General features: G+C 40.4%; 1 protein-coding gene and 1 long non-coding RNA gene across 3 annotated transcripts in view; one reads left to right on the forward strand and one right to left on the reverse strand.

Moving 5' to 3' along the window:
- LOC145537167 (uncharacterized) overlaps nucleotides 1–27,909 on the forward strand; it is a 966,757-nt gene that overhangs the window by 338,914 nt on the left and 599,934 nt on the right. The gene's annotated exons all lie outside the window — the stretch shown is intronic.
- On the reverse strand, nucleotides 23,171–27,815 carry DDX53 (DEAD-box helicase 53). Of its 2 annotated transcripts, XM_081567954.1 has the most exons (2): nucleotides 27,211–27,802; nucleotides 23,171–25,089 (listed from the first exon to the last, which is right to left on the reverse strand). In XM_081567954.1, the coding sequence occupies exons 1-2, from the start codon at nucleotides 27,660–27,662 to the stop codon at nucleotides 23,637–23,639; spliced, it is 1,905 nt and encodes a 634-aa protein (XP_081424080.1). In that variant the 5' UTR covers nucleotides 27,663–27,802; the 3' UTR covers nucleotides 23,171–23,636. The 2 variants fall into 2 exon arrangements, with proteins under 2 accessions (XP_081424080.1, XP_081424079.1); XM_081567953.1 differs by having other exon boundaries at nucleotides 23,171–27,815.

The raw sequence follows: 27,909 nt of genomic DNA on the forward strand, positions 1-27,909 counted from the left end.
ATAGCCAAGAGGTGATAAATGTTGATGAGGATGTAGAGAAAAGGGAACCCTTGTACACTGTTGGTGGGAATGTAAATTAGTGTAGCCATTATGGAAAACAGTATGGAGTTTCCTCAAGAAATAAAAATAAAACTACTATATGGTCCATCATTCCCACTTCTACATATATATCTGAAAGAAATAAAGTCACTATGCTAAGTTAAATAAGACGATACTGCATGATATCATTTATATGTGGAATCTTAAAAAAGTTGAACTCATTGAAACAGAGAGTAGAAAGTGGTTTTTGGGGGAAATAAGGAGAGGTGAGTAAAAGGATACAAACTTTCTGTTATAGGATGAATAAATTCTGAGAATGTCATGTAAAATATGTATAACATGATGACTACAGTTGAGAACACTGTTTTGTAAAATTGAAATCTCCTAAGAGAGTAGAAATTAAATGTTAACACAAAAAGGGTAAATACCAAAAAGATGTAAATATATAAAGTGATGTACACGTTAACTTGATTATGGGAATTATTTCACAATGTATATGAATATCAAATAATGCTGTACACTTTAAATATTTAAAATTTTGTTTGAAATATATGAAAATTTTATCTTATAATTATACCTCAATAAAGTTGAAAAAAACCCAAAAGAGTAATAAGAGAATACTATGAACAATTTTCCAAATGTACTTTCAACATCTTCAGTGAAGTGGAGAATTCTTCAAACCTCAAAAACTCTCAACACTTTTTCTAAAGATGAAATAGATATCTCAAGTAATTCCATTACTCTTGAAGTCATAATTAAATTCTTCAAAAAAGGAAATCTAAAGGCTGAGATCATTTCACAAACTCTACTAAACATTTAAGGAGAAAATAATACCAATTCTACACAGTGTCTTCCAGGAAATTGAAGAGGAGGGAACACTTCCAAACTCATCTTAGGAGACCAACAATACCTTGATATCAAAACCATATAAAGGCAATACTAAAAAATAAACTTATAGACCAATATTCCTCATGACCAGAGACCTAAAGATCCTTGACAGAATATTAGCTAAAAATATATACCACCATATAAAAAGAATAATACATTACAGTTCAAGTGGGGGTGTGTTTCAAGAATGGAAGGCTGTTTTAATATTTGAAAATCAACTGATAAATTCTACCATATTAACAATCTAAGTTTAGAAACCTCACAGTGATTATATCAAGTGTCATAGAAAAAGCATTTGACAAAATTCAATATCCATTATGAAACAGTTGTCAAATAAATAAATAAATAAAAGAATCAACAAGCAAACAACTAGAATCAACTAGAAATAGAAAGGCATATCCTGGTAAAGGGCAGCTACAAAACTCCCAGTGCTGACATTGCTTACTCTTGAGAGACTGGACACTTTCCCTGTAAGGTTAGGAACAAGGCAAAGATACCCATTCTCACCACTACTGTTCAATATTGTACTAGAAGTCCTGGATAATGTAATAAGGAACGAAAAAGAAAAAGTGTGTAAATGGAAAGGAAAGAAATAAATACGACTGTCTCTATTCCCAAACAGCACAATTCTTTATGGATAATACCCCTATATCTACCAACACTTCCTAGAACTAATAAATGAGTGTAATGAGGTATAAAGAAAAAATCAGTTATATTCCTATATATTAACAATGAATAATGGAAACTGAAATTTTAATCACTCCAAAAATGAAATGCATTTGTATAAATCTAACAAAATATGTAAAGGATATATATGCTGAAAACTATAAAGTACTGACTAACAAAGAAAACCAAAATAAGTGGAGAACATACTGTGTACAAAGATTGGAAGAGTCCACATAGCAAAGATTCCATTTTCTCCTATAGTATTGATCTCTGTATTTAACACAACCCCAATAAAAATGCCTGAAGAAACTATATGTATTGGCTATCTATTACTGTGTACCCAAAATGTGACTTAAAATGTGCGTTTATTACCTCACAGTTTCTGTAAATCAGGAATTTGGACAGAGGTTAACTGGCTTTATTTTTACGGGTCTCCCAGAGGCTTCAATTGAGAGGTAGTCTGTTGTCATCTTAAGTCTTGAGTGGAGAAGGATTCACTTCTAAGCTTATGCAGTTGTTAGTGGGATTCTCTTCTTGGTGGGCTGTGAGACAGACCAAGGGCCTCACCTTCTTTGTGATTGTCTCCTGCAGACTATCCTCTTTTCTTTACCATATGGGCTTTTCCAACATGGCAACTTTGTTTCCTGAGAGAGAGAGAGACAGACTACTAAGGACAATAAGTGAATCAAGGAATAGTAATAGAAGCGGTTGAAAGGGAGGGTGGTCAGGGCAGATTTCAGTGAGACAGTAGCTTTAGAGGAAATGCCTGAAGGAGAAGAGGAAATGACCCAAGCGTCTTCCTGCAGGAAGAAATTTTCGGTCAGAAGAAATCATGAACACAGAGGTCTAAAATAGAAATATGTCTGTCTGTCTGGAGGTTTAAGACAGAGCAAACAACGTGGAGGGAGGAGATGAGTAACCTCGAGTAACAGGTGGCAGGGACAGGTTTGCTTGATGAAAGTGCCGATGAATGTATAGAAAAAACTTCCATCATCTATCTTCTACAATACATGTTAATATTTATTAATCTTTAATTTGGAGAGAAAATTAAAAAAAAACATTATTTTTGTGTCTTACCTAATACCCTTGTTGCAAATTTATGCTATTATTTTAGCTTGGTCTACATTTCAAATGAAGTCACTATGCCTTGGTTGCTCATCATCGTTTTTAGCAATTGAAGTTGGTTATTAAATTGTTCCTCAGTTTTTCAATTTTCTTTCCCTGGGAAGACTTTAATTTGCAACCCTGTTTCCATTGTTATCGTTCTTTTTTCTGGACTCTTTGATGATTCTCCAGCTTCATCTCTGTTGTGCAGTCTTGCACAAGACTTGGAAGTTTATGAGGAATCCTACCTGAGATGGTGCATAATCACCAATATATTCAGTTGCAAGTTCAAAGAACACAAACATAAAGCCCATGTATTTTTAGTTAATAAAAAAAAAGCCTGAACTTTCATGAGAAAAGGGATATTTTACCAGTTTTAAGAATAGTTAATTTTTTAATTGACACTGAGCTCTTAAAACTGCTACCTGAGGTGAACACAGGGCACTGTTTCTTTAATTTGAACTTGTCAATGACTTACTATTAATTTTTCCTCTGTTCTTCTTGCAGACTTAATGCTGAATATTTATGATTTTTTAATACATGGAACTCCCTCAACATAGCTGAAAAAATCAAAATGATAGGAGATGATCCAAGTTGAAAATCTTTTAAAAACAGTTTTAGTATATGAATAATGCTGTGCAATATAGAAACCATTTATTTCACTAAGTGCTAAAACAACATATGTCAAGAAGATAAAGTTCTAGTTTCTCATCTTCCAGACCTGGAGCTGTCCTGAATGGACCGTTGAGGTTGTCTTTTATTGCCGAGGAAGATGGGGGACCTTATTCTTGGAAATGGTAGGTTCTAACCCAGGAAATTAACTATCGCTGCACTGAAGGGGAGGCAGAATGCTTACAGATCCATTTAGTATATTCATCTCCCTTTCTTCAAACTGTCCCATGCTGGGCATGTGCCAGACAGATAAGAGCCTATCTTATTTTTAAAGGCCTATTTCTTCTCCCAGGAAGAATTTTTCAGGGTAGGGGGGTGCGGGGAGACATTGTCCCTCGATTAGTAAATAAGCACACCAGAGTGGCTGCTTTAGAGAGAATGTTTTCTCTTTGGGAATTCTACCAGCTAAACTTTTCAGATTGGTTTTCCTTAAATGATAAAGTATGTGGTTTTACATACAATTTTCTGTTAATATCATTTGTGTACACACAGATATATATATATATATATATGTATGTATCCTATATATATAGGATACACATTGTATCTAGCATTGAATTAACAATATTTTTGTTAAAATTTAGTTGACTTGCAATGTTTTTTTAATCTCTGCTGTACAGTAAAGTGATTCACTTATAATATATATATATATATTCTTTAATATTATTTTGCATTATGGTTTGTAATAGGATATTGAATATAGTTATCTGTGTAGCATTTATTTTTATATACAAACACATATACACAGATTGTGCACGTCAGAGAGAGAGAGAGAAAGAGATCAAGGAATTGGCTCACATTGTTGTGGAGGCTTGGCAAATCTAAAACCTGATAGGTTATTCCAGCAGTCTGGAAACACAAGGAAGAGTGTAGTTTGGTACAAAGGAAGTGTGCTGGCAGAATTCCTTCTTGCTTGAGGGACATTCAGACTCTCTTTATTAAAGGCCTTCAACTTATTGAATGAGACCCACTTACTTACACTATGGAATTAATCTGTTTTCTTCAAAGACCACCTATTTAAATATCAATCTTACCTGAAACCCACGTTCACAGAAACATCCAGAGTAATGTTTGACCAAAAATTTGGGTCCTGTAGCGCAGCCAAGTTGACACATAAAATTAACCATTGTAAGTTTGTTAATAATTTTGTCTAAATTGTTCATTAATATTTTGTATATTATTACAAAGCTATTAACTTGATTTATTCCTTTTGTTAGATAACATCGATTTTCAGGATATTAAAAAGATTATTTTTTAAATGAGTAGTTACATACTGGTTAAAAAAGTATTGAAAACATACCATGTAAAAGGTGAACAAAAGTTATGACGTGAAATGTAACTTTTCCAAAAGTCTTGATTAAAATGCAGTACAGAGATATTTGTGATTTATGAAGTGTATTTGCTGTTTAAATGTTACAGATTCTAATCCTCAATGATGACATGAAATTACTTCTTGCTCTTTTAGGGCCACTGCCAGCACTAGATGTTATGATGAAAATTCAGGGGAATGGTCTCACTGAGAAACTGATTAGAATTTACCAGTTACTTCTGAGAAGCATTTTTTTTTTAATTAATAATAGGGCCCTGGACTGAAGTGCACCCATGCATGCCACCTGATGTAATTTTTCCTTAGAACACTTTAGAAAGCCAGCCTGAAGTTGTTCCATAGTTAGATTCAATCTTCTGGTGACATTTCATCATAAAAGTATCCCACAATCAGGCCCGGGCATGGTTAGTGGCCCTCAAGAGGGTGAAGTTTGCCAGTAATAGCTGCATATAAATAGTCAATTATATTGAGGGGATGGTTCAGATGGATTCTTCCCAGGAGGAATAAACTTTGAGATGAGAAAAGAACAATGACTAGATACTCTTTGTATAAGAAATTGAGATGTGGCCCTCAAAGCAATATCAAGCTGGCCTCCAGAGAGCTTACTGCTGCCTATAAATTGCCTAAAATTTAAAACGTTAATATCTATATCACATTTTGGGTTTCCTCCTTCGTGCAATGAATAGTTAATAGTTGCATTAGTAAAGAAGGAAGATATATTGTAAATTGTGAGGAAAATTATACTAATCTTCCCCCTTTTGCCTGGTTTGTATTTATTAATTCATTTATATGTGCAAAGCACTATTAAGATGAAGTTTATGGGAGTCATATTTTCTTTTTACCCTTTCTATATATTTAAGAAAATCATATGAATGCTATATATCTAGAAATGGAAATAAAGCAACTAGTCCTCTAGAGCTATAGTTCTCAAAATTCAGAATCACTTGGAGAATTTGTTCAAAGAGGATAGCTAGGCTCTATGAAGAGCATTTCTGATTAAGTAAATTTTGGGTAAAGCCCCAAGTTTGGAATTTTAACAAGTTTCCAGGTGATTCTGTTGCTGCTGGTCTTGAGGGTGTACTTTGATAGCCAGGGCTGAGGGTTTTATGCATTCAGCATTGTGAGCTATTGACCTTGAAGAAATTCTACCAAATATGAGTATACATCCCCCCTTTCATAAATAGATCTTATTACATAGGGGAGATAGTATTTAGGTTATCAATGCAAGATGGTATGTCATTATTATGTATACCATACTTAGATATGTTTTCAAAATTTTTTTCACCAAATAATCATCTAAGAAAAAATCATGGTGATAACTACCACCCGAGCCATTTGACACTTCTTTATCCATGAGTTTTAACTGTTTTAAATACATTATTTTTATATGAATGTATATTTATATATATATGCATCATACATATATGTTATATATTTATTGTTCAGTCGCTGTCATGTCCGACTCTTTGCAACCCCATGGACGCCAGGCTTCCCTGTCCTTCACTGTTTCCCTGAGTTTGCTTAAACTCAGGTCCATTGAGTTAGTGATGCTATCCAACCATCCCATCCTCTGTCATCCCCTTCTCCTCCTTCCTTCAATCTCTCCCAGCATCAGGATCTTTTCCAGTGAGTCGGCTCCTCCAATCTGGTGGCCAAAGTATTGGAGCTTCAGCTTCAGTGTCAGTCCTTCCAATGAATATTCAGGGTTGATTTCCTTTAGGATTGACTGGTTTGATCTCCTTGCAGTCCAAGGGACTCTCAAGAGTCTTCTCCAGCACCACAGTTTGAAAGCATCAATTTTTGACACTCAGCCTTCTTTTTGTTGTATACATCACATATATGTATATGTGTTATATATATATATATATATATATATATATCATATATTATATATGCATATGTTGTATATATACCATATATATGTATATGTTTTATATATATATATGTATGTGTGTGTGTGTGTATATATATATATATATATATATAAGGAAAAAATTTAATAATATTTTAAACTGTGGTTGCCTTCAGCCTTGGACCTTGTTACTGAAGTCTGGTCCTCAGATCACCAGCATCAGCATCCCCTGCTATATGCTCAATCCTAGTCCCTGCCCCAGATGGACTAAATTCAAATCTACATTTTACCGAGATTTCTAGGTGATTCATTTTCACATCACAGTTTGGGGAAATCAGTTCTAAAGAATAATTTCATAACACATCAAACTGGTGATTTCCATGCAGAAGTAGAATGTGTTTGAAGAACATAACATGAAGCAGCTGTGGACTGGCAGGCAGGCTGGGGTTATCAGACCTAATAAGGTGTTAAAGCTGGGAGGCAGGGAAGCACTGAGCTGTTGACCACTCTGACTTTGGTCATGCTGAGTTTTTCTGTTTGTGTAAAAGAATCCCATTAATGAAATAGACTTAGATTCTAAACAACAGGGAGAAAAATCAATTAGAACACCTTGGAGAGTGAGACAGGATTGGGAAAATTCATTATCAGATAGCCAGCATGTCTTGAGAGGGAAGGTAAGTTAAGACCCCTCCACATCACTGAGGAGTAGTGCTCATACAGCAATCTATGGAAAACTACTGCTTTTACCTGAGCCATTTGACACCATTTTATTCACAGATAGTAACTGTCCTCAGTAGGCGTTGATTTCTTCTGAGTTAAAAAAAATGCACAAACTGGCCAGTACAAACAAGAGGTAAACAAGTTTAGCAACTCTTTTAACATCACTTGTTTTTTCCACTGTTTCCTATGTTTTTCTGGGTTTGGGGTTAAATGTGGCTTGTCCAATAATAGTAAGTAGAAATAACACTATTTGTTGCATTTGAGATTTCAGTTCACAGTAGCATAATTTTATGAGTCCTAGGAAATTATTACAATGGCTTTATAACTTTATAAACCTTCAATGTGACAAAGACAGCCTGCTATGGTCTCCTTACTTCTCCTCTACTCATACAACCCTCTCTTCATTCTGTAGTTGGAGGGAGCCTTTTATTATCTTTTTTGGTTCTGTTTATCTTTAAATTTTTTTCCATTATGATTTATTATACGATATTAAATACACTTTCCTGTGCTATCTAGAAAGACCTTGTTGTTCATCCATTCTGTATATGATAGTTTGCATCTGCTAATTTCAGACCCCCAATCCATCTGGAGGGATGTAAGAGAGTTCCAGAAAAACGTCTATTCCTGCTTTATTGACTATGCCAAAGCCTTTGACTGTGTGGATCACAATAAACTGTGGAAAATTCTGAAAGACATGGGAATACCAGACCACCTGACCTGCCTCTTGAGAAATCAGTATGCAGATCGGGAAGCAACAGTAAGAACTGGTCACGGAACAACAGACTGGTTCCAAATTGGGAAAGGAGTACATCAAGGCTGTATATTGTCACCCTGCTTATTTAACTTATATGCAGGGTAGATCATGAGAAACACTGGGCTGGATGAAGCACAAGCTAGAATCAAAATTCCTGAGAGAAATATCAATAACCTCAGATAGGCAGATGACACCACCCTTATGGCAGAAAGTGAAGAAGAACTAAAGAGCCTCTTGATGAAAGTGAAAGAGGAGAGTGAAAAAGTTGGCTTAAATCTCTACATTCAGAAAACTAAGATCATGGCATCCGGTCCCATCACTTCTTGGCTAATAGATGGGAAACTGGGTGAGACTTTATTTTTGGAGGCTCCAAAATCACTTCAGATGGTGACTGCAGCCATAGAATTAAAAGACGCTTACTCCTTGGAAGGAAATTTATGACCAACCTAGATAGCATATTAAAAAGCAGAGACATTACTTTGCCAACAAAGGTCCATCTAGTCAAAGCCATGGTTTTTCCAGTAGTCATGTATGGATGTGAGAGTTGGACTATAAAGAAAGCTGAGCACCGAAGAATTGTTGCTTTTGAACTGTGGTGTTGGAGAGGACCCTTGAGAGTCCCTTGGACTGCAAGGAGGTCCAACCAGTCCATCCTAAAGGAGATCAGTCCTGGGTGTTCATTGGAAGGACAGATGTTGAGGCTGAGGCTCCAATACTTTGGTCACCTGATGTGAAGAACTGACTCATTTGAAAAGACCCTGATGCTTGGAAAGATTTAGGGCAGGAGGAGAAGGGGATGGCAGATGATGAGATGGTTGGGTGGCATCACCAACTCAATGGACATGAGTTTGGGTAAACTCTAGGAGTTGGTGATGGACAGGGAGGCCTGGCGTGCTGTGATCTATGGGGTCGCAAGTAATTGGACATGACTGAGCGACCGAACTGAGCTGAAGTTATAACATGCCATTCCTCTGCTGAAAATCCTCCTGGGTCATTCTATCATACTTAAAATTCAGAATTCTTATCATAACCTCCAAGATCATTGTTAGGTCCCTGATTACTCCTGTCACTCTTATTACTTCCTTGCCTCACACTGTCCTTGTTCTCCTTAATTGACAAATATGCCTCAAGGTCTTTGCACATACTTCCCCATATGGCTCCCTTACTCAATTTTTCTAGGTTTCTGCTTTGATCACCTTCCTAATGGGGCTTCTCTGGCCCCCCAATTAGAAGTTATACCCCTCTACTTTTGTAATCCTCTTGAAGAGAAGTGTAGCCCCATAGAAATCGGAGTAAAGTCTCCATTTTACAAAAGGTGAGGCAATTTATAAGAGAAGAGTTCTGATTGGTTGAAAAACAGATGTTTCACCTGATTAGTAGTCATTTCATACTCATTTCATACTCATTGGACCACGGAAAATTTGGAAGCCTAACCATATCAATTGTGGAGAAACAAGAATGCACTTAAACTACTAGCTTGATTGTAAGTTGGTTTAACTATTTTGAAGAGCTATTGGTAATACATGGTGAAGGTGAAGTTGTGCATAGTTTATGACCTAGGTGATATAGGTGATATTCACAATACTTCTAGGTGATATTCTCTTTTAGGTGATATTCTTCTCTTCTAGGTGATATTCAAAATATTTGATGACTGCTATCAGAGGCAACAACCAATCAGAATTAAACACATGCTGCAAATGACTGACTTTGTCATATTGGTGTATTTTATTTGAATAATAGTCCTGTATATACCTTAGAGGAACTCCTACACACATGCACAAAGAGACATGTATAAGAATATTCAAAACAGCATTGTTTGTAATACCAAAAATACCTCTCTGCAGATAACCTATATATCTGTCCCTAGAGTAATGCATAAATTGTCTCATAGTCATAGAATAGCATGCTATTCAGCAGTTTAGATGAAAGGACCAGATCTACATAAATCAGCTTTGCTAAACTTTACTACACAATGAGAAAAATAATTCGAAATAATTCATATGGCATGACACCATTTATGTAAAATTTAAAACATGAAGAAAATACTATATACTGGTTATGAGCACATAGATATGTAGTAAACACATAAAATATACTTGGAAAGAATACACACCAACTTCAAATAGTTACCCTGGAGTACAAAGAAGGAAAGTAGGAAGAAGGAGAAGAGTTGTAGCACTCTGTAGTCTTTAATTTCTTAACAGAATAAATATGACAAAAATTAATATTTGATGAATTTAAGTGTCAGTATCTGTTATTTTAAAATTTTATATATGGTTTTTTTTGTATTTTGTTTTTTTTAAGATATGTATGTAATATGGTAGAGCTTATACTGGACCCATGTCTGTTGGCTTTCAAACCCAGAGAGCTTTTCATGACCCAAGCTCCAGAAGAAAGACCCTGCCTTGACCTCACATTTGCAGCTGTGTCTTCCCAGTACTGTCAGGAACATGGTTAGATCCCACTGTCACAATGATCATTGTTTAGTAATAATCTCTGTGGAGGTGCCTGATATCCAAGGGGAGTTCAGGTGGTCAAGTGGTGGAATTGCTGGCAGAATAATGAATAATGATTTTCAACAGCTTTCTGTGTACATTCCAGAGTCAGAGGAATTAGGGCACAAGTGCTAGATTGGGATGTGTATGCTTGCCAGTTCAGTTCAGTCGCTCAGTCATGTCTGACTCTTTGCGACCCCATGAATTGCAGCACGCCAGGCCGCTCTGTCCATCACCAACTCCTGGAGTCTACCCAAACCCATGTCCATCGAGTCAGTGATGCCATCCAACCATCTCATCCTCTGTCGTCCCCTTCTCCTCCTGCCCCCAATCCTACCCAGCATTAGGGTCTTTTCCAATGAGTCAACTCTTCGCATCAGGTAGCCAAAGTATTGGAGTTTCAGCTTCAACATCACTCCTTCCAATGAACACCCAAGACTGATCTCCTTTAGGATGGACTGGTTGGATCTCCTTGCAGTCCAAGGGACTCTCAAGAGTCTTCTCCAACACCACAGTTCAAAAGCATCAATTCTTCGGCGCTCAGCTTTCTTCACCGTCCAACTGTCACATCCATACATGACCACTGGGAAAACCATAGCCTTGACTAGATGGACTTTTGTTGGCAAAGTAATGTCTCTGCTTTTAAATATGCTATCTAGGGTGGCCATAACCTTCCTTCCAAGGAGTAAGCGTCTTTTACTTTCATGGCTGCAGTCACCATCAGCAGTGATTTTGGAGCCCAAAAAAATAAAGTCTGACACTGTTTCCACTGTTTCCCCATCTATTTGCCATGAAGTGACGGGAACAGATGCCATGATTTTAGTTTTCTGAATGTTGAGCTTGAAGCCAACTTTTTCACACTCCTCTTTCACTTTCATCAAGAGGCTCTTTAGTTCTTCACTTTCTGCCGTAAGGGTGGTGTCATCCGCATTCTGAGGTTATTGATATTTCTCCCAGCAATCTTGATTCCAGCTTGTGTTTCTTCCAGCCCAGCATTTCTCACGATGTACTCTGCCTATAAGGTATATAAGCAGGGTGACAATATACAGCCTTTACGTACTCCTTTTCCTATTTGGAACCAGTCTGTTGTTCCATGTCCAGTTTTAACTGTTGCTTCCTGACCTGCATACAGGTTTCTCAAGAGGCAGGTCAGGTGGTCTGGTATGCCCATCTCTTTCAGAATTTTCCACAGTTTCTTGTGATCCACACAGTCAAAGGCTTTGGCATAGTCAATGAGGCAAAAATAGATGTTTTTCTAGAACTCTCTTGCTTTTTCGATGATCAGCCGATATTGGCAATTTGGTCTCTGGTTCCTCTGCCTTTTCTAAAACCAGCTTGAACATCTGGAAGTTCACAGTTCACGTAATGCTGAAGCCTGGCTGGGAGAATTTTGAGCATTACTTTACTAGCATGTGAGATGAGTGCAATTGTGCAGTAGTTTGAGCATTCTTTGGCATTGCCTTTCTTTGGGATTGGAACGAAAACTGACCTTTTCCAGTCCTGTGGCCACTGCTGAGTTTTCCAAATTTGCTGGCATATCAAGTGCAGCACTTTCACAGCATCATCTTTCAGGATTTGAAATAGCTCAACTGGAATTCCATCACCTCCACTAGCTTTGTTCGTAGTGATGCTTTCTAAGGCCCACTTGACTTCACATCCCAGGACGTCTGGCTCTAGGTGAGTGATCACACCATTGTGATTATCTGGGTCATGAAGATCTTTTTTGTACCGTTCTTCTGTGTGTTCTTGCCACCTCTTCTTAATATCTTCTGCTTCTGTTAGATCCATACCATTTCTGTCCTTTATCAAGCCTATTTTTGCATGAAATTTTCTTTTGGTATCTCTCATTTTCTTGAAGAGATCTCTAGTCTTTCCCAATCTGTTGTTTTCCTCTCTTTCTTTGCATTGATCGCTGAGGAAGGCTTTCTTATCTCTGCTTGCTATTCTTTGGAACTCTGCATTCAGATGGGAATATCTTTCCTTTTCTCCTTTGCTTTTTGCTTCTCTTTTCTTCCCAGCTATCTGTAAGGCCTCCTCAGACAGCCATTTTGCTTTTTTGCATTTCTTTTCCATGGGGATTGTCTTGATCCCTGTCTCCTGTACAATGTCATGAACCTCCGTCCATAGTTCATCAGGCACTCTGTCTATCAGATCTAGTCCCTTAAATCTATTTGTCACTTCTACTGTATACTCATAAGGAATTTGATCTAGGTCATACTTGAATGGACTAGTGGTTTTCCCTACTTTCTTCAATTTAAGTCTGAATTTGGCAATAAGGATTTCGTGATCTGAGCCACAGTCTGCTCCTGGTCTTGTTTTTGCTGACTGTATAGAGCTTCTCCATCTTTGGCTGCAGAGAATATAATCAGTCTGATTTCAGTGTTGACCATGTGGTGATGTCCATGTGTAGAGTCTTCTCTTGTGTTGTTGGAAGAGGGTGTTTGTTATGACCAGTGCATTCTCTATTAGCCATTGCCCTGCTTCATTCTGTACTCCAAGGCTAAATTTGCCTGTTACGCCAGGTGTTTCCTGCCTTCCCACTTTTGAATTCCAGTTCCGTATGATGAAAAGGACATCTTTTTTAGGTGTTAGTTCTAGAAGGTCTTGTAGGTCTTCATAGAACCGTTCAACTTCAGCCTCTTTGGCATTACTGGTTGGGGCATAGACTTGGATTGCTGTGATATTGAATGGTTTGCCTTGGAAACGAACCGAGATCATTCTATCGTTTTTGAGATTGCATCCAAGTACTGCCTTTTGGACTCTTTTGTTGATCATGATAGCTACTCCATTTCTTCTAAGGGATTCTTGCCCACAGTAGTAGATATAATGGTCATCTGAGTTAAATTCACACATTCCAGTCCATCTTAGTTCGCTGATTCCTAGAATGTCGACGTTCACTCTTGCCATCTCCTGTTTGACCACTTCCAATTTGCCTTGATTCATGGACCTAACATTCCAGGTTCCTATGCAATATTGCTCTTTACAGCATCGGACTCTGCCTCCATCACCAGTCACATCCACAGCTGTGTATCGTTTTTGCTTTGGCTTCATCCCATCATTTTTTCTGGAGTTATTTCTCCACTGATCTCCAGTAGCATATTGGGCACTTACTGACCTGGGGAGTTCATCTTTCAGTGTCCTATCTTTTTGCCTATTCATACTGTTCATGGGGTTCTCAAGGCAAGAATACTGAAGTGGTTTGCCATGCCCTTCTCCAGTGGACCTCATTCTGTCAGACCTCTCCACCATGACCCATCCGTCTTGGGTGGCCCCACAAGGCATGGCTTAGTTTCATTGAGATAGACAAGGCTGTGGTCCCTGTGATTAGATTAGCTAGTTTTCTATAATTTTAGTTTCAGTGTGTCTGCCCTCTGATGCCCTCTTGCAACACCTACCCTCTTTCTTGGGTTTTTCTTATGTTGGACGTGGGGTATTTCTTCACGGCTGCTCCAGCAAAGTGCAGCCATTGCTCCTTACCTTGGACAAGGGATATCTACTCATGACAGCCCCTCCTGACCTTGAATGTGGAGTAACTCCTCTCGGCCCTCCTGTGCCCATGCAGCCGCTGCTCCTTGGGCCTGGGGCAACTGCTCTTGCCACCGCCCCCGGCCCCGCCTAGCTCCCCTCGGCCGCCGCCCCCGGCCCGGGCTAGCTCCCCTCAGCTGCCGCCCCCGGCCCGGCCTAGCTCCCCTCGGCCGCCGCCCCCGGCCCCCGGCCCAGCCTAGCTCCCCTCGGCCGCCACCCCCGGCCCGGCCTAGCTCCCCTCGGCCACGCTTCTGTGTGGAGCCATCACAGCCACCTCGCTTCTGCACGGAGCCATTGCAGCCACCTCACCAGTGACTCCATATTTCAGAAGTTTTGTCATCAGTCTAAACACAGGGCTTTTCTGTGCATGTTCATTTTCTCACTGTGCTACTGCTAGGTAAAGCAGTCTATACCAGCTCATGATTGAGGGTTCAGGAGATACTATGGTTTGCCATGAAAACTTAAAGTGTTAGGTTTCTGAATGAACAGTGGGCCTTGCTGCCAGTGATGGAGATCATTTGCCTTGGCAATCTAAGCGTGTCAACTCAGTGATCTAGGTCATTTCTTCTTTACACAAAATTTTGGTTGAGTTAGGAGTCTCTGTTCAGAGTTAGGATGGACAGGATGCATATCAAGTCTTTAGGGTCAGAGAAATGGAGTGATGTTGGTTATAAACTTCTAGTTATAAGATGAAGTTCTGATCAGCTAATGTAGAGCATGGTGATTGTAGTTAATAATAATGTATAATATACTTAAAAGTTGCTAAGAGAGTGGATCTTAAATGTTCTCACCATAGAAAAGAAATGGTGATTATGATTTATTTTCTTTCTTTTCAGGGCTTTTTGACCTCAAGTAATACCTTTTATGATCTTAAGATTTATATTTTCTGGCACATCCAATGTTATGCTTTAAGATATTTTCTGAAGCAGTCAATGTGATTAATATTTATTTAGTTTTCTACATAGACTACTAAAATCTCAGCATAGCAAACTGATATATTGAGCTAACACATCAATAATAAATGAATGCGATATGATAATGAATTAGATCTGTAGTAACTAAGAAAAAAGCTATGTTGTATTTGAGAGAGTTACCCTAAATCAATTTCTTTGTTGTTGAGAATGATATAGAAAGTAGATAGTGCCAACAAACATCTTTGTCTTGCGTAAATCACCAGTGTAAAGCTCAACATACATTTTTAGTGCTAATATATAAATATCTAAGTGTGAAGCTAAGATAATGAAGCTAAGTTTCATGTAAATGTTTTGGGGCCAGATAAATTTAAGTGATGTGAGTTGTCTTATTTTAGACATGAAAATTTATTAATTGAACACTTTAAGATTTTACAGAGAACAGGCTTAGGAAGTGATGATGTAAAAGCTAACTGTGAGTACTCACCTTGAAAACAGTTATTAAAATTCATTAGAAGTAGATATTGCTCATCAGATTATCTTAAATTTTCCAGAAATGGAATAAATAAAATATGTGATAAAGTAAATAATAATGAATATATCAATGAGTTGATTCCCTAAATAGTAGGAAAATGTTCATATTTCAAAGAAATGTCTAAAAAGAACTTTGATAGTCTCTGCATGACAATTGGAACTGCTAACTGTATCTGTAACAAGATAAATAAATGAGTTTCTTTATGAGGAAAACACCTTAATACCATAGTCTTGAAGGTCCCTTTTCTCTGAAGTTTACCTTCCCTCAAATACAAGGACGGGGTTGTAGCAGCTCTGTTTTTGATAGAGTCCTGTTTCCGCTGCCCTCCTACCTACAACATTTGTTTGGACCGTAGGGGATGCCTGATCCAAATTGGACCTATCAGACCCTGTCTTACAGAAATGTAAACTGGGAGCTAAGACAGCATAGCTCAATCTAGATTGATATCATGAACAAATGTAATTTAAACCAGAGAGTTGTGAAATCAGCCACGTTCCAGCATATGCATGGAAAAACAGTAAAAGGCAGCCTATGGAGGGAGAAGAGTGGAGCAGACATGCAGTGGGAGACAATGATCAAGAATATACATGTTCCCCAGGTAGACCCAGCAAGTATCCTCCCCATGGAAGCACTTCCCCAAACACATTTTGAAATTCATTTACCACATTTTTGAAATTCGTTTGTAATACATTAACATCGATTTGTAAGACTGACAGGTTGAATCGGCCTGAGTGTGACTATCATTTCCCTGTACCATCTTCTCTTATTTTAAAAAACCATTGAGTGTAATCTTAATATTCTTTTTATCCTTAGTGCTCTATGTGCATATCATCTAATCTTCCTGAAGTAGAAATTAAAATCACCATCCATCTTTTACAGCTGATGAAACCCAAGATTTAGGGCCTTTATAGGACTCACCCAAATTCATGGAACTGATTGTGAGTGGCCAAACTGAGACACCTTCAGATTCCTAAGACTTCACCCTTAACCATTATGTTATGCTTGAATCTAGGGTAGCAACAGGTATCTTCCATAAAGGGGGAAAGATGTTCATCCCTCATCTATAGTAACAGTAAGTTCAGCTTACTCTGCGTATTATGCATGTTGTTCTGAGCTCTGATTTACAGCGTGAGGTCTGGAGTAGGTAGTGATTAGGCAGCTGTGTGTTCTTAGCTAAACTGGACACAGACACACACAGAGACACATACATGTGTGTATACTATAGAAGAGGGTGTAAGGAGGACTGTTTTGCAGAAGCAGAAAATGCTTATTCCCTTTCAGTTCAGTTCAGTTCATTTCAGTCGCTCAGTCATGTCCAACTATTTGCAACCCCATGAACCGCAGCACGCCAGGCCTCCCTGTCCATCACCAACTCCCGGAGTCCATCCAAACCCGTGTCCATTGAGACAGTGATGTGATCCAATCATCTCATCCTCCATCGTCACCTTCTCCTCCTGCCCTCAGTCTTTCCCAGCATCATGGTCTTTTCAAATGAGTCAGCTCTTTGCATCAGGCGGCCAAAGTATTGGAGTTTCAGCTTCAGCATCAGTCCTTCCAATGAACACCCAGGACTGATCTCCTTTATGATGGACTGGTTGGATCTTCTTGCAGTCCAAGGGACTCTCAAGAGTCTTCTCCAGCACCACAGTTAAAAAGCATCAATTCTTCGGCACTCAGCTCTCTTCACCGTCCAACTCTCACATCCATACATGACTACTGGAAAAACCATAGCCTTGACTAGATGGACCTTTGTTGGCAAAGTAATGTCTCTGCTTTTTAATATGCTATCTAGGTTGGTCATAACCTTCCTTCCAAGGAGTAAGCGTCTTTTAATTTCATAGCTGCAATCACCATCAGCAGTGATTTTGGAGCCCCAAAAAATAAAGTTTGACACTGTTTCCACTGTTTCCCCATCTATTTCCCACGAAGTGATGGGACCAGATGCCATGATATGAGAGAATGGCATGGAAGTATGTAAATTATCATATGTGAAACAAATCGCCAGTCCAGGTTCAATGCATGATACAGGGTGCTCAGGGCTGGTGCCCCGGGATGACCCGGAGGGATGGGATGGGGAGGGAGGTGGAAGGGGGGTTCTGGAAGGGGAAAACATGTACACCCATGGTGGATTCATGTCAATGTATGGCAAAACAAATAAAAAAATAAATAAAAATTAAAAAAAAAAGACAAGGGAAAAAAAATAGGACCCTATCATTGGACTTTGAAAGTTTTTCAATAATTAACTATTGTAATTAATGTGGTAAATAGCCTTGTATATACATCTTGGTGTGTGTGTGTGTGTATATGTAAAATTATTTCCTTACGGTACATGCCTAGATTTGATATTACTTGGTCCAAGTCTATTAAAGCATATACACATTTTATGCATAATCTCAACTATCCCTCCAAGGAATATAATTTTGCAAAATTGTAATTTATTAATGTTTATCTTCCTGCATCACTACTAGTATTAGGTATTCCCTGGGAATTCTCTGGCAGTCCAATTGTTAGAACTCGTCACTTTCACTGATGAGGGCCCAGGTTGAATTCCTGGTTGGTGAACTAAGATCCCAGTTTTTTCCTTATTACAGCCAATTTTTCTAGAGAAAAAAGTTCTCTCTCTGGTTTAATTTTCATTCATTTGATTATAGAGAAGTTAAGCACTTTTTTACATGTGTATTGTTCACTTATCTGTCTGTCTGGTAAATTGTATTTTACATTTCTGTCCACATTTCTATTTGGGAATTCATCCTCTATTTTTTTGTTTGTAAAAACCTATGTATGCTAAAAATAAGTAACTGTGAATATATGATATATTTTAAATCATTTTTCTGGTGTTTCCTTTGCCTTTTATAGTATTTTTGGCATTTCATGTTTACATTTCTAAACCTATTGATATTTACATTGAATTTTTTGTGCTTTCTTCTGTTTAATTTTTTTTCCATCTTGATACCAGAAATTATATTCCTTACAAGCTTGAAGTTATTTTATTTTTTATAAAAAGCAAACATTTTTAATATAGTAGGAGAGTTATGGTTGATCAGTTGTCTTGGTATGTTTGTATGTATGATATATTTTTTAATTAAAAAAAATTGTTTTGGAGAACTTCCCTGGTGGTTCAGTGATTAATATTCCACACTTCCAATGCAAGGTGCATGGGTTCGATCCCTGGTCAGCGAACTAAGATCCTACAAGCTGTGAGGCATGAACCCCCCCAATTCTGGGGGTGGGGTAGATTGTTCTTCACTGATTAAAAAATTCCACCTTTATATTTGCTTTTTATGCAGATTTAGCTCTGGATGGTTCTCTCATGATTTATCAATTACATAGGGTAAAACTGTTTAAACTGTTAGATTTTTGTAGTTTATTTAAATATTTGATAGGGTTTCCCTTGTGGCTCAGCTGATAAAGAATCCACCTGCAATGCGGGTGACCTGGGTTCAATCCCTGGATTGGGAAGATCCCCTGGAGAAGGGAGAGGCTACCCACTCCAGTATTCTGGCCTGGAGAATTCCATGGACTGTATAGTCCATGGGGTTGCACACAATCAGACATGACTGAGCAACTTTCACTTTGACTTAAATATTTGATAGTGCAATTCATCTTAATTAATTGGAATTTTTCAAAATTGTCTCTGTAGGTATGCAAACTAGTATGGTACTGATGTCAGCATGATTGGTAGATAGCAAGAGCTACAGAAGTTTTGAGGTGAAAGAGAGTAGATAGGATCTTGGGGGAGATGTAGCACTGGGCTGGACCCAGCATGATGAATCTGATTTGACCTGGCAGAAAGGACAGAGAAAGGGCATTCCCGATGGGGGAAAAGTGTGAGTAATGGCATCCAGAATTGTAAACAAGCATTACATAATGGGTGATAGGAGAGACAGGGTGGAAGGGATCTAACATTTGTTAAGTACCTACTGAATGTAAATCATCATGCTAAAATTTTTGCAGGAATGACTCTGAGATCAGCTGAATCCTCAGACAGTTTGTCTCTGGTGTCAGCACATATTCTAATTTGTTTCATTCTGTTCTAATCTGGACACAAAACTCAATATTTATTTGAGTCACTTACTCACAAAACTTTGTTGGTCAATGTAAACCACAGTTTCTTGACCTTAATGCTATAGACTTTAGGTCTAAAAAAAAAAAATTCAGTGTTGTAGGGTGTTGTCCTGTTCATTGAAGGATGTTTTTTCCTGATTTCCAGATGACAGTAGCAATCTTGTTGCCTAGGTGGAACAATCAAAAATGTTTCCAGACATTGCCAAGTATCCCCCAGGAGGCAAAATCAACTCTGATTGATAGTCATTGATACAGATTCTACCAAAGATAATGAAAGCTGATGGAGAGTCTTTTATTGAACAGTGTATGTGCATGCATGCTCAGTTGCTCAGCCATGTCAGACTTTTTGAAACCCCATGGACTATATAGCCCACCAGGCTCCTCTGTCCATGGGATTTCCCAGACAAGCATACTGGAGTGGGTTGCCATTTCCTCTTCCAGGGAATATTCCCTACCCATGGATCGTGTCTTCCTGTGTCTCCTGCAATGGCTGGTGGATTCTTTACCAAGCTGTGTCACCTGAGAAGCCATTGAACAGTTTACACAAAGTATATATCCTTTTTTCATTTCCCTGGCTGAAGTCTCTTCTTGGTTTTTCTGCAATTGACTTTAGCACGGAAGATGGTTTGCTTAAGCTATTGCAAGTTTTAACTATGGCATTACTGACATTTTCACCACATAATTCTGTTTAGAGAGATCATCCTGTGCACTGAAATGTTTAGCAGCACCAGTGGCCTCTACCCAAGAGATGACAATAGCCCTCCCCTACAGTTGTGACTACCACATCTGGCAAAGTTGGCCTTGGTGGAGAACCACTGATGCAGACTATACCAAGGATAAGAAAGTTGTAGGGTCATATTTTGTATGACCTGCATGATATAATTTTAAAATCCTCTATTTCTTCCCCTTAAGTTCTTTCTTGGTTACTATGAGGTTGGTTTTGTTTTGCTTATGCTGTCTCAGAGATTGTACATCTCAGCACTATGGATGTTTTGGACCAAGTAATCCTCTGTTTTGTGGGCACTTTCCTGTAAATCAGGGGTCCCCAATCTCCAGGATCTAATGCCTTGTGATCTGAGATGGGGCTGACGCAATAATAATAGAAATAAAGTGCAAGTGAAGTCTCTCAGTCGTGTCCGACTCTTTGCGACCCCATGAACTGGGGCCTACCAGGATCCTCTGTCCATGGGATTTTCCAGGCAAGAGTACTAGAGTGGGTTGCCATTTCCTTCTCCAGAGGATCTTCCCGACCCAGGGATCGAACCCGGGTCTCCTGCATTGTAGGCAGATGCTTTACCATCTGAGCCACCAGGGAAGTCAAAGGCACAATAAATGTAATGTGCTTGAATCATCCCAGAACCATCCCCAACCTCACCTCACCCATCCGTGGAAAAATTGTCTTATCAGTCCCTGGTGCCCAACAGGCTGAAACCATTGCTGTAGATTGTAGGGTGTTGAGCAGCATCCTTGACCTCTACCCACTAGGTGCCAGCAGCAGAATGCCACCACCACCCCCAACCCCCAACATTAAAACAACCAGTATTGTCTGTCTTCACATATGGTTAAATGTGTCCTGGAGAGAAGGGGCAAAAATGCCCATGGTTGAAAACCACTGTTCTATTAATATTTCTATGTACATTTATCCATACAGTAGCTCTTCTTTTCAGCCCTGTCTTGAAAAAGAAATGCATGTTTCTCCGTTTTACTCACTGGGTGATATTTTTTGTTGTTACTTGAATGTGATTGAGGAACCTCACTTTCTATCTTGAGAGCCTTGTTACCCTTTTCTCTAACAAATACAGCATTGTCCCTAAGAGGAATTCTGGCAAATAACATACACTCCAGCTTTCTAACGACTCATCATTTCTCGTCCGAATGAATGGGAACATGCCATTTGAGCTTCTCTCACAGGTTCTCCTGTAGACTGCTTTTGCACTGGGGTATATTGACATGCTATTTCACTAAATCTGAACACGTGGGCAGTCTCAAGATAAGCATATTTCCTCATACATAGTAACTTGTATTGATGTGAAAAGAATGTAAATATTGGAGGCAGGCATAGCTGGGTAAAAATAGCACACAATTCCTCTTTAATCAGATTTAGTAACCTTATGCAAGTTACTTCCTCTGACATTATTTTAGCTTCTGCAAAACATGGGTTAAGATTACCCTCTAAGTGAATTTTCAGTAAAGATTATTGTTTACAAAACAAAGCACCTGGTATATACCAAACACTCAAAACTGTTAACTATTGTTGTTAATTTTATCAGGAGATATCAATACTTTTATAACAAGTCTTTAAAGTCAGAACCTGAACTTTAAACAACTATACCTAGAATGTTTACCTCTTTATTTCACTTAATTTCTGAATTTTTGTTGTGGTTATAGCTGAAGGATGCTGGGAAAAAGATTGCTGGATTGTTAATTGCCCAGAAATGGTAAGACTTTATTAATGATAATGTTCTCTTAAACACGGGATTATAAAATTTAGCATCATTTGTAAAGATATCTTCTTGCAATGTGAGAAGATGCATACGTGTGTGTGTGCTGTGTCGCTTCAGTTGTGTTCAACTCTTTGCAACCCTATGAACTGTAGCCCACCAGGCTCCTGTATACATGGGATTCTCCAGGCAACAATACTGGAGTGAGTTGCCATGCCCTCCTCCAGGGATTGAATCTGCGTCTCTTGCCTCTCTGGCATTAGCAGGTTCTTTACCACTAGTGCCACCTGGGAAGCTGGACAAGATGCATATTGCTTCTAAATGGAATGTAAGAGAGAATTATAAATTTAGGAATTTTACTAAACTTGGTCCCCATGCTGAGAACGTCATTTGGTTTTTTTAATGTTTTTTTCCAAGTACAGATTTTTCTTTCACATTAATTTTCCTTCTGATGTATATATGTGATTTTGACCTTTTCAAGACAAATTGAAAAATAAGATGAAAAGAAAGTAAAGACAATCTGTGAATCATATTTCAAAGATCAATAGAAGTGCAGAATGCACTATTTCTGGTCATTAAAACGGGTTTCATTGTTCAATTTGTTACATAAGGGTGTGGTTTTTCCTCTAGATTAGAAAATGAAGTGTTAATGTAATGCTGGGGTACACAATTTAGCTATAATACCAAAGAATTTAGTGGTGAAGGAGACCCTCAAATCACATAACATGAACATTCCTGTTTATTAATGAAGAAAGTGAGGACTACAGAAGACAAGTGATCTCCCCAGAATTTTTAATGAGTGGTTAGTGAGAGTTGATATGAAGATCTGGTTCCCAGTGACTCAGTCAGACACCCTACTCTACGAGTCACATCTGTCTGAAAAAAAATATTACGGAATCTTCTAAAAGATTGAGCATTTATTTTCTAATGAATTTTTAAAAAGTAGGGAATGATAGTGGAGATAGTTTTAGGAATTCTGTCACCAACCACTGGGGGCAAATAAAATATTTTGACTGGGTTAAAGCTTGGTGAAAACTAGTTTCCAATTCAGTACAACTATTTTAAAGCAAGAAAAGCACCACTGTTATTGTCTACCAAGTCTTTTAGAGAAGACACAGCTGGACACGGCAGGCTATAAAAGAAAGCAGACTTTAACAAACACACAACACTCTCTCATTTTCAAAGCACTTTTGATTTTATTAAGGACCATACATTGAAAGCTTAGTGGTATGGTTTAAGAATTAGCTAAATGTCCTATAACTGACAGTATGTTCCCAGTACTTCCTTAGGTAACTTGAGTACTGCATAACTTGAACATATCTTGAACATTCTGGTAGATACAATTTTTCAAGTTGTAGACACCAATAAAACTTGATCTTGGATCTTCTTGTAGGTGCAACTTTTCAAGGTGGGAGACATCAATAAAATTCAGTCTTGGATCTTCTCTTAGGTTCAACTTGTCAAGGTGGAAACATCAATTAAACTCAGTCTTGGATATTCTTGTAGGTACAATTTTTCAAGGTGCAGATGTTAATAAAACTCAGTCTTAGATATTCTAGTAGGAGAAAATTTTCAAGGTGCAGATGTTAACAAAACTCGTTCTTAGGTATTCTAGTAGGTGAAATTTTTCAAGGTGTGGATGTTAATAAAACTCGGTGCATTTTTCTTGAGATTTCTTTGATCTTTTTCCTATCTCGTACTTTTGCTTATGCTTCTTAAACTGATCAGCCATTGATTGGAGTTTGGGTGGCACAATCTGGTTGGCTCTTTGGAGAATTTTAATCAACTCATCGGCAATTTTCCAATCATCTTGAGTCACAAGGGTGATTGATTCACCTGATTTCCCTGCTCTTCCAGTACGTCCAACCCTGTGTACATATTCTTCAATATTGCGTGGAAAATTGTAATTATATACATGTGTGACATCGCTGACATCGAGGCCTCTGGATGCTAAATCGGTAGCGATCAGTATTTTTACTCTTCCACTTCTGAAGTCCTCTAATGCTTGGTCTCGGTCACTCTGTTCCCTGTCACCATGCAGGGACTGGACAGGTATTCCTTGAATACTTAAATCACTTGATAAGTCATCAGCCACAAGTTTTCTGCCAACAAACACGATGACTTTGTCTTTGGGTGACAGGCTCTGTAGGAATTCTTGGATCAAAGATCGTTTTTCTTCTTCAGTGGTAACAATTATGTTTTGTTTAACAGTATTTACAGTAACTAGATCCAGAGTACCAATATAAACAATCATAGGCTGTTTCAAATAAGACCGTGCCAATCTGCGGATAGAATCTGGCCAAGACGCTGTTGTCATAACTGTCTGTCTGTCTGGGCGCACATCTAATAAGATCTTCATTATTTGGTGTTCAAACCCCAGATCCAGCATTCTATCTGCCTCATCTAAGACCAAGTAGGTTATGCTTCTTAGGTTGACAAAATTATTCATTTGTAGATCGTTCAGTCTTCCAGGAGTTGCAATAATTATGTCTACACCTTTGGTAACATCTTGTATTTGTCCTTTTCTGTTTCCACCACCATATATACAAACACTTTTAAGACCTTTGTACAAGTACTTAGAGCATTCAGCTTGTATTTGCAGAGCTAATTCTCTAGTGGGTGTAAGGACTAGCATGCCAGGTCCGTTCCTTTGTTTTCTAGATATTGGTTGAGAATCTAGATGGATAAACCCAGGCATTAAATAGGATAGTGTTTTGCCTGTTCCAGTTTGGGCAATCCCTATAAGATCTATTCCTTGTAGAATAATTGGCCATGCCTGAGACTGAATTGGCGTTGGCTTTTGAAAACCAGCTCTCCTAATGCTTTGCATAATCTCAGGATATCGTTGGAAAGCATCCTCGAATGTACGGGTGGGCTTGGGTATGGGACGTTTCTCACCCTCTGTCAAGTCATCACACCTTATGTTGAAATTTTCCTTTCTCCAAATGTCCACTTGGGCTTGAGACAATGAGTATGTTGCTTTGGATTCTATGTATAAGTTTTTCTTAATTGGTGGTAAATCTGCCCATTTTCTTTTCTTCCACTCTATCATCCCAGCTTTTACTCGATCCCAGTCTACCCATGGCTGAGCTGCTCTAGCAGTTACATCTCTTGGCTGGGCGGCTCTGGGCTTGTGATTTCTGGGCCGGGCCACTATGACTGCACAGTCTCTAGGCTGGGCCACTGTGGCTGCATCATCTCTAGGCTGGGCCACTCTGGTGTTATCTTTGGCCTGAGCCTCTCTGGCCCCATGGTCTCTGGGCTGGGCTTCTCTGGTGGCATCATCATCTTTGACTTGGGGGTCCCTGGCCGCATGGTCTCCAGGCTGGGCCCTTCTGGCAGCGTCATCTCTGGGCTGGGCCACTATGGCCGTATAGTCTCTGGGCTGGGCCAATATGGCCACATAGTTTCTGGGCTGGGCCACTTTGGCCGCATAATCTTGGTCCTCTCTGTCTGTGTGGTCTCTGGTGGCATCTTCGTCTCTGGCCTGGGAAGCTCTGGATGCAGTTTCTCTAGGCTGGGCCCCTCTGGTGGTGTCGCTGTCTTTGGCCTGGGCCTCTCTGGCCACGTGGTCTCCTGGCTGGGCCCTTCTGGCAGCATTGTCGTCTCTGGGCTGTGCCAGTATGTCCGCATTATCTCTGGACTGGACCTCTCTGGTGGTGTCGTTGTCTTTGGCCTGGTCCTCTCTGTCTGTGTGGTCTCTGGCGGCATCCTCGTCTCCGGGCTGGGAAGCTCTGGAGGCAGTTTCTCTGAGCTGGGCCCCTCTGGTGGTGTCGTTGTCTTCGGCCTGGGCCTCTCTGGCCACGTGGTCTCCTGGCTGGGCCCTTCTGGCGGCATTGTCGTCTCTGGGCTGGGCCAGTATGTCCGCATAGTTTCTGGGCTGGGCCACTATGGCCGCATAATCTCTGGACTGGGCCTCTCTGGTGGTGTCGTTGTCTTTGGCCTGGTCCTCTCTGTCTGTGTGGTCTCTGGCGGCATCCTCGTCTCCGGGCTGGGAAGCTCTGGAGGCAGTTTCTCTGAGCTGGGCCCCTCTGGTGGTGTCGTTGTCTTCGGCCTGGGCCTCTCTGGCCACGTGGTCTCCTGGCTGGGCCCTTCTGGCAGCATTGTCGTCTCTGGGCTGTGCCAGTATGTCCGCATTATCTCTGGACTGGACCTCTCTGGTGGTGTCATTGTCTTTGGCCTGGTCCTCTCTGTCTGTGTGGTCTCTGGCGGCATCCTCGTCTCCGGGCTGGGAAGCTCTGGAGGCAGTTTCTCTGAGCTGGGCCCCTCTGGTGGTGTCGTTGTCTTCGGCCTGGGCCTCTCTGGCCACGTGGTCTCCTGGCTGGGCCCTTCTGGCGGCATTGTCGTCTCTGGGCTGGGCCAGTATGTCCGCATAGTTTCTGGGCTGGGCCACTATGGCCGCATAATCTCTGGACTGGGCCTCTCTGGTGGTGTCGTTGTCTTTGGCCTGGTCCTCTCTGTCTGTGTGGTCTCTGGCGGCATCCTCGTCTCCGGGCTGGGAAGCTCTGGAGGCAGTTTCTCTGAGCTGGGCCCCTCTGGTGGTGTCGTTGTCTTCGGCCTGGGCCTCTCTGGCCACGTGGTCTCCTGGCTGGGCCCTTCTGGCAGCATTGTCGTCTCTGGGCTGTGCCAGTATGTCCGCATTATCTCTGGACTGGACCTCTCTGGTGGTGTCATTGTCTTTGGCCTGGTCCTCTCTGTCTGTGTGGTCTCTGGCGGCATCCTCGTCTCCGGGCTGGGAAGCTCTGGAGGCAGTTTCTCTGAGCTGGGCCCCTCTGGTGGTGTCGTTGTCTTCGGCCTGGGCCTCTCTGGCCACGTGGTCTCCTGGCTGGGCCCTTCTGGCGGCATTGTCGTCTCTGGGCTGGGCCAGTATGTCCGCATAGTTTCTGGGCTGGGCCACTATGGCCGCATAATCTCTGGACTGGGCCTCTCTGGTGGTGTCGTTGTCTTTGGCCTGGTCCTCTCTGTCTGTGTGGTCTCTGGCGGCATCCTCGTCTCCGGGCTGGGAAGCTCTGGAGGCAGTTTCTCTGAGCTGGGCCCCTCTGGTGGTGTCGTTGTCTTCGGCCTGGGCCTCTCTGGCCACGTGGTCTCCTGGCTGGGCCCTTCTGGCAGCATTGTCGTCTCTGGGCTGGGCCACTATGGCCGCATAGCCTCTGGGCTGGGCCACGATGGCCGCATAGTCTCTGGGATCGGCTGCTTTGGTGGTGTCATCTTTGGGCTGAGTGGCTCTGGTGGTGTTATTTCTGCTCCAGCCTCTCCCGGCAAATGGTTGAGAGGCAGCACTATCAACACGGCATTCTAAACTGTAGCTTCTTTCTTTTTTCTTAACAAGAGTTTCTATAGCCGCTTTGGCCTTGGCCTTCATGTCTTTCCTGCCAAAAATTTTTACCTCAGCTTCAGGACCACCTTTTATGATGTGTATTCTTGTACTGGTAGAATTCTGGATATCTTTTATTCTTAATCCCCCATGACCAATCACCGCACCAACCATGCTGCTCTTGATGAGAAAGCAGAGCGGTTGTTCTCGGTGACTGGACGCCCTAGACTCTCCGCGGCCAGAGGTGCGGCTCCAGCCTCGGCCTCTGCCACCCCTGCCATCCCGACTGACCTGGCGATCTCTCAGATCTCTCAAAGTAGGTTCCATCCTCTTCTGATCTGGCGCCCACGCCATTTATGGGCAATGGTAAAGTAAGTGCTGGCCTCTCGTCTAACTTGGGCTGGAAGAAGTGTCATCTGGCTTCTTTCACATCTCCTCCTGTTGGAGACCAACTGACATGCAGCTGGTCTGCAGCTATACTGCTGTTACCTAGGAAGTTTGTCTTTGATATAGTGTCAGTTGGGGCGGGGCTTTGGATAGGCTGACCAATCACAGGGCTGGGCCTACTGTGAGGTAAGCAGGTGCCTGTGAGGCAAAATTT

The sequence above is a fragment of the Giraffa tippelskirchi genome, chromosome X (genome assembly GCF_054371585.1).
Source record: "Giraffa tippelskirchi isolate mGirTip1 chromosome X, T2T-mGirTip1v1.2.pri, whole genome shotgun sequence".
NCBI lineage: Eukaryota > Metazoa > Chordata > Mammalia > Artiodactyla > Giraffidae > Giraffa > Giraffa tippelskirchi.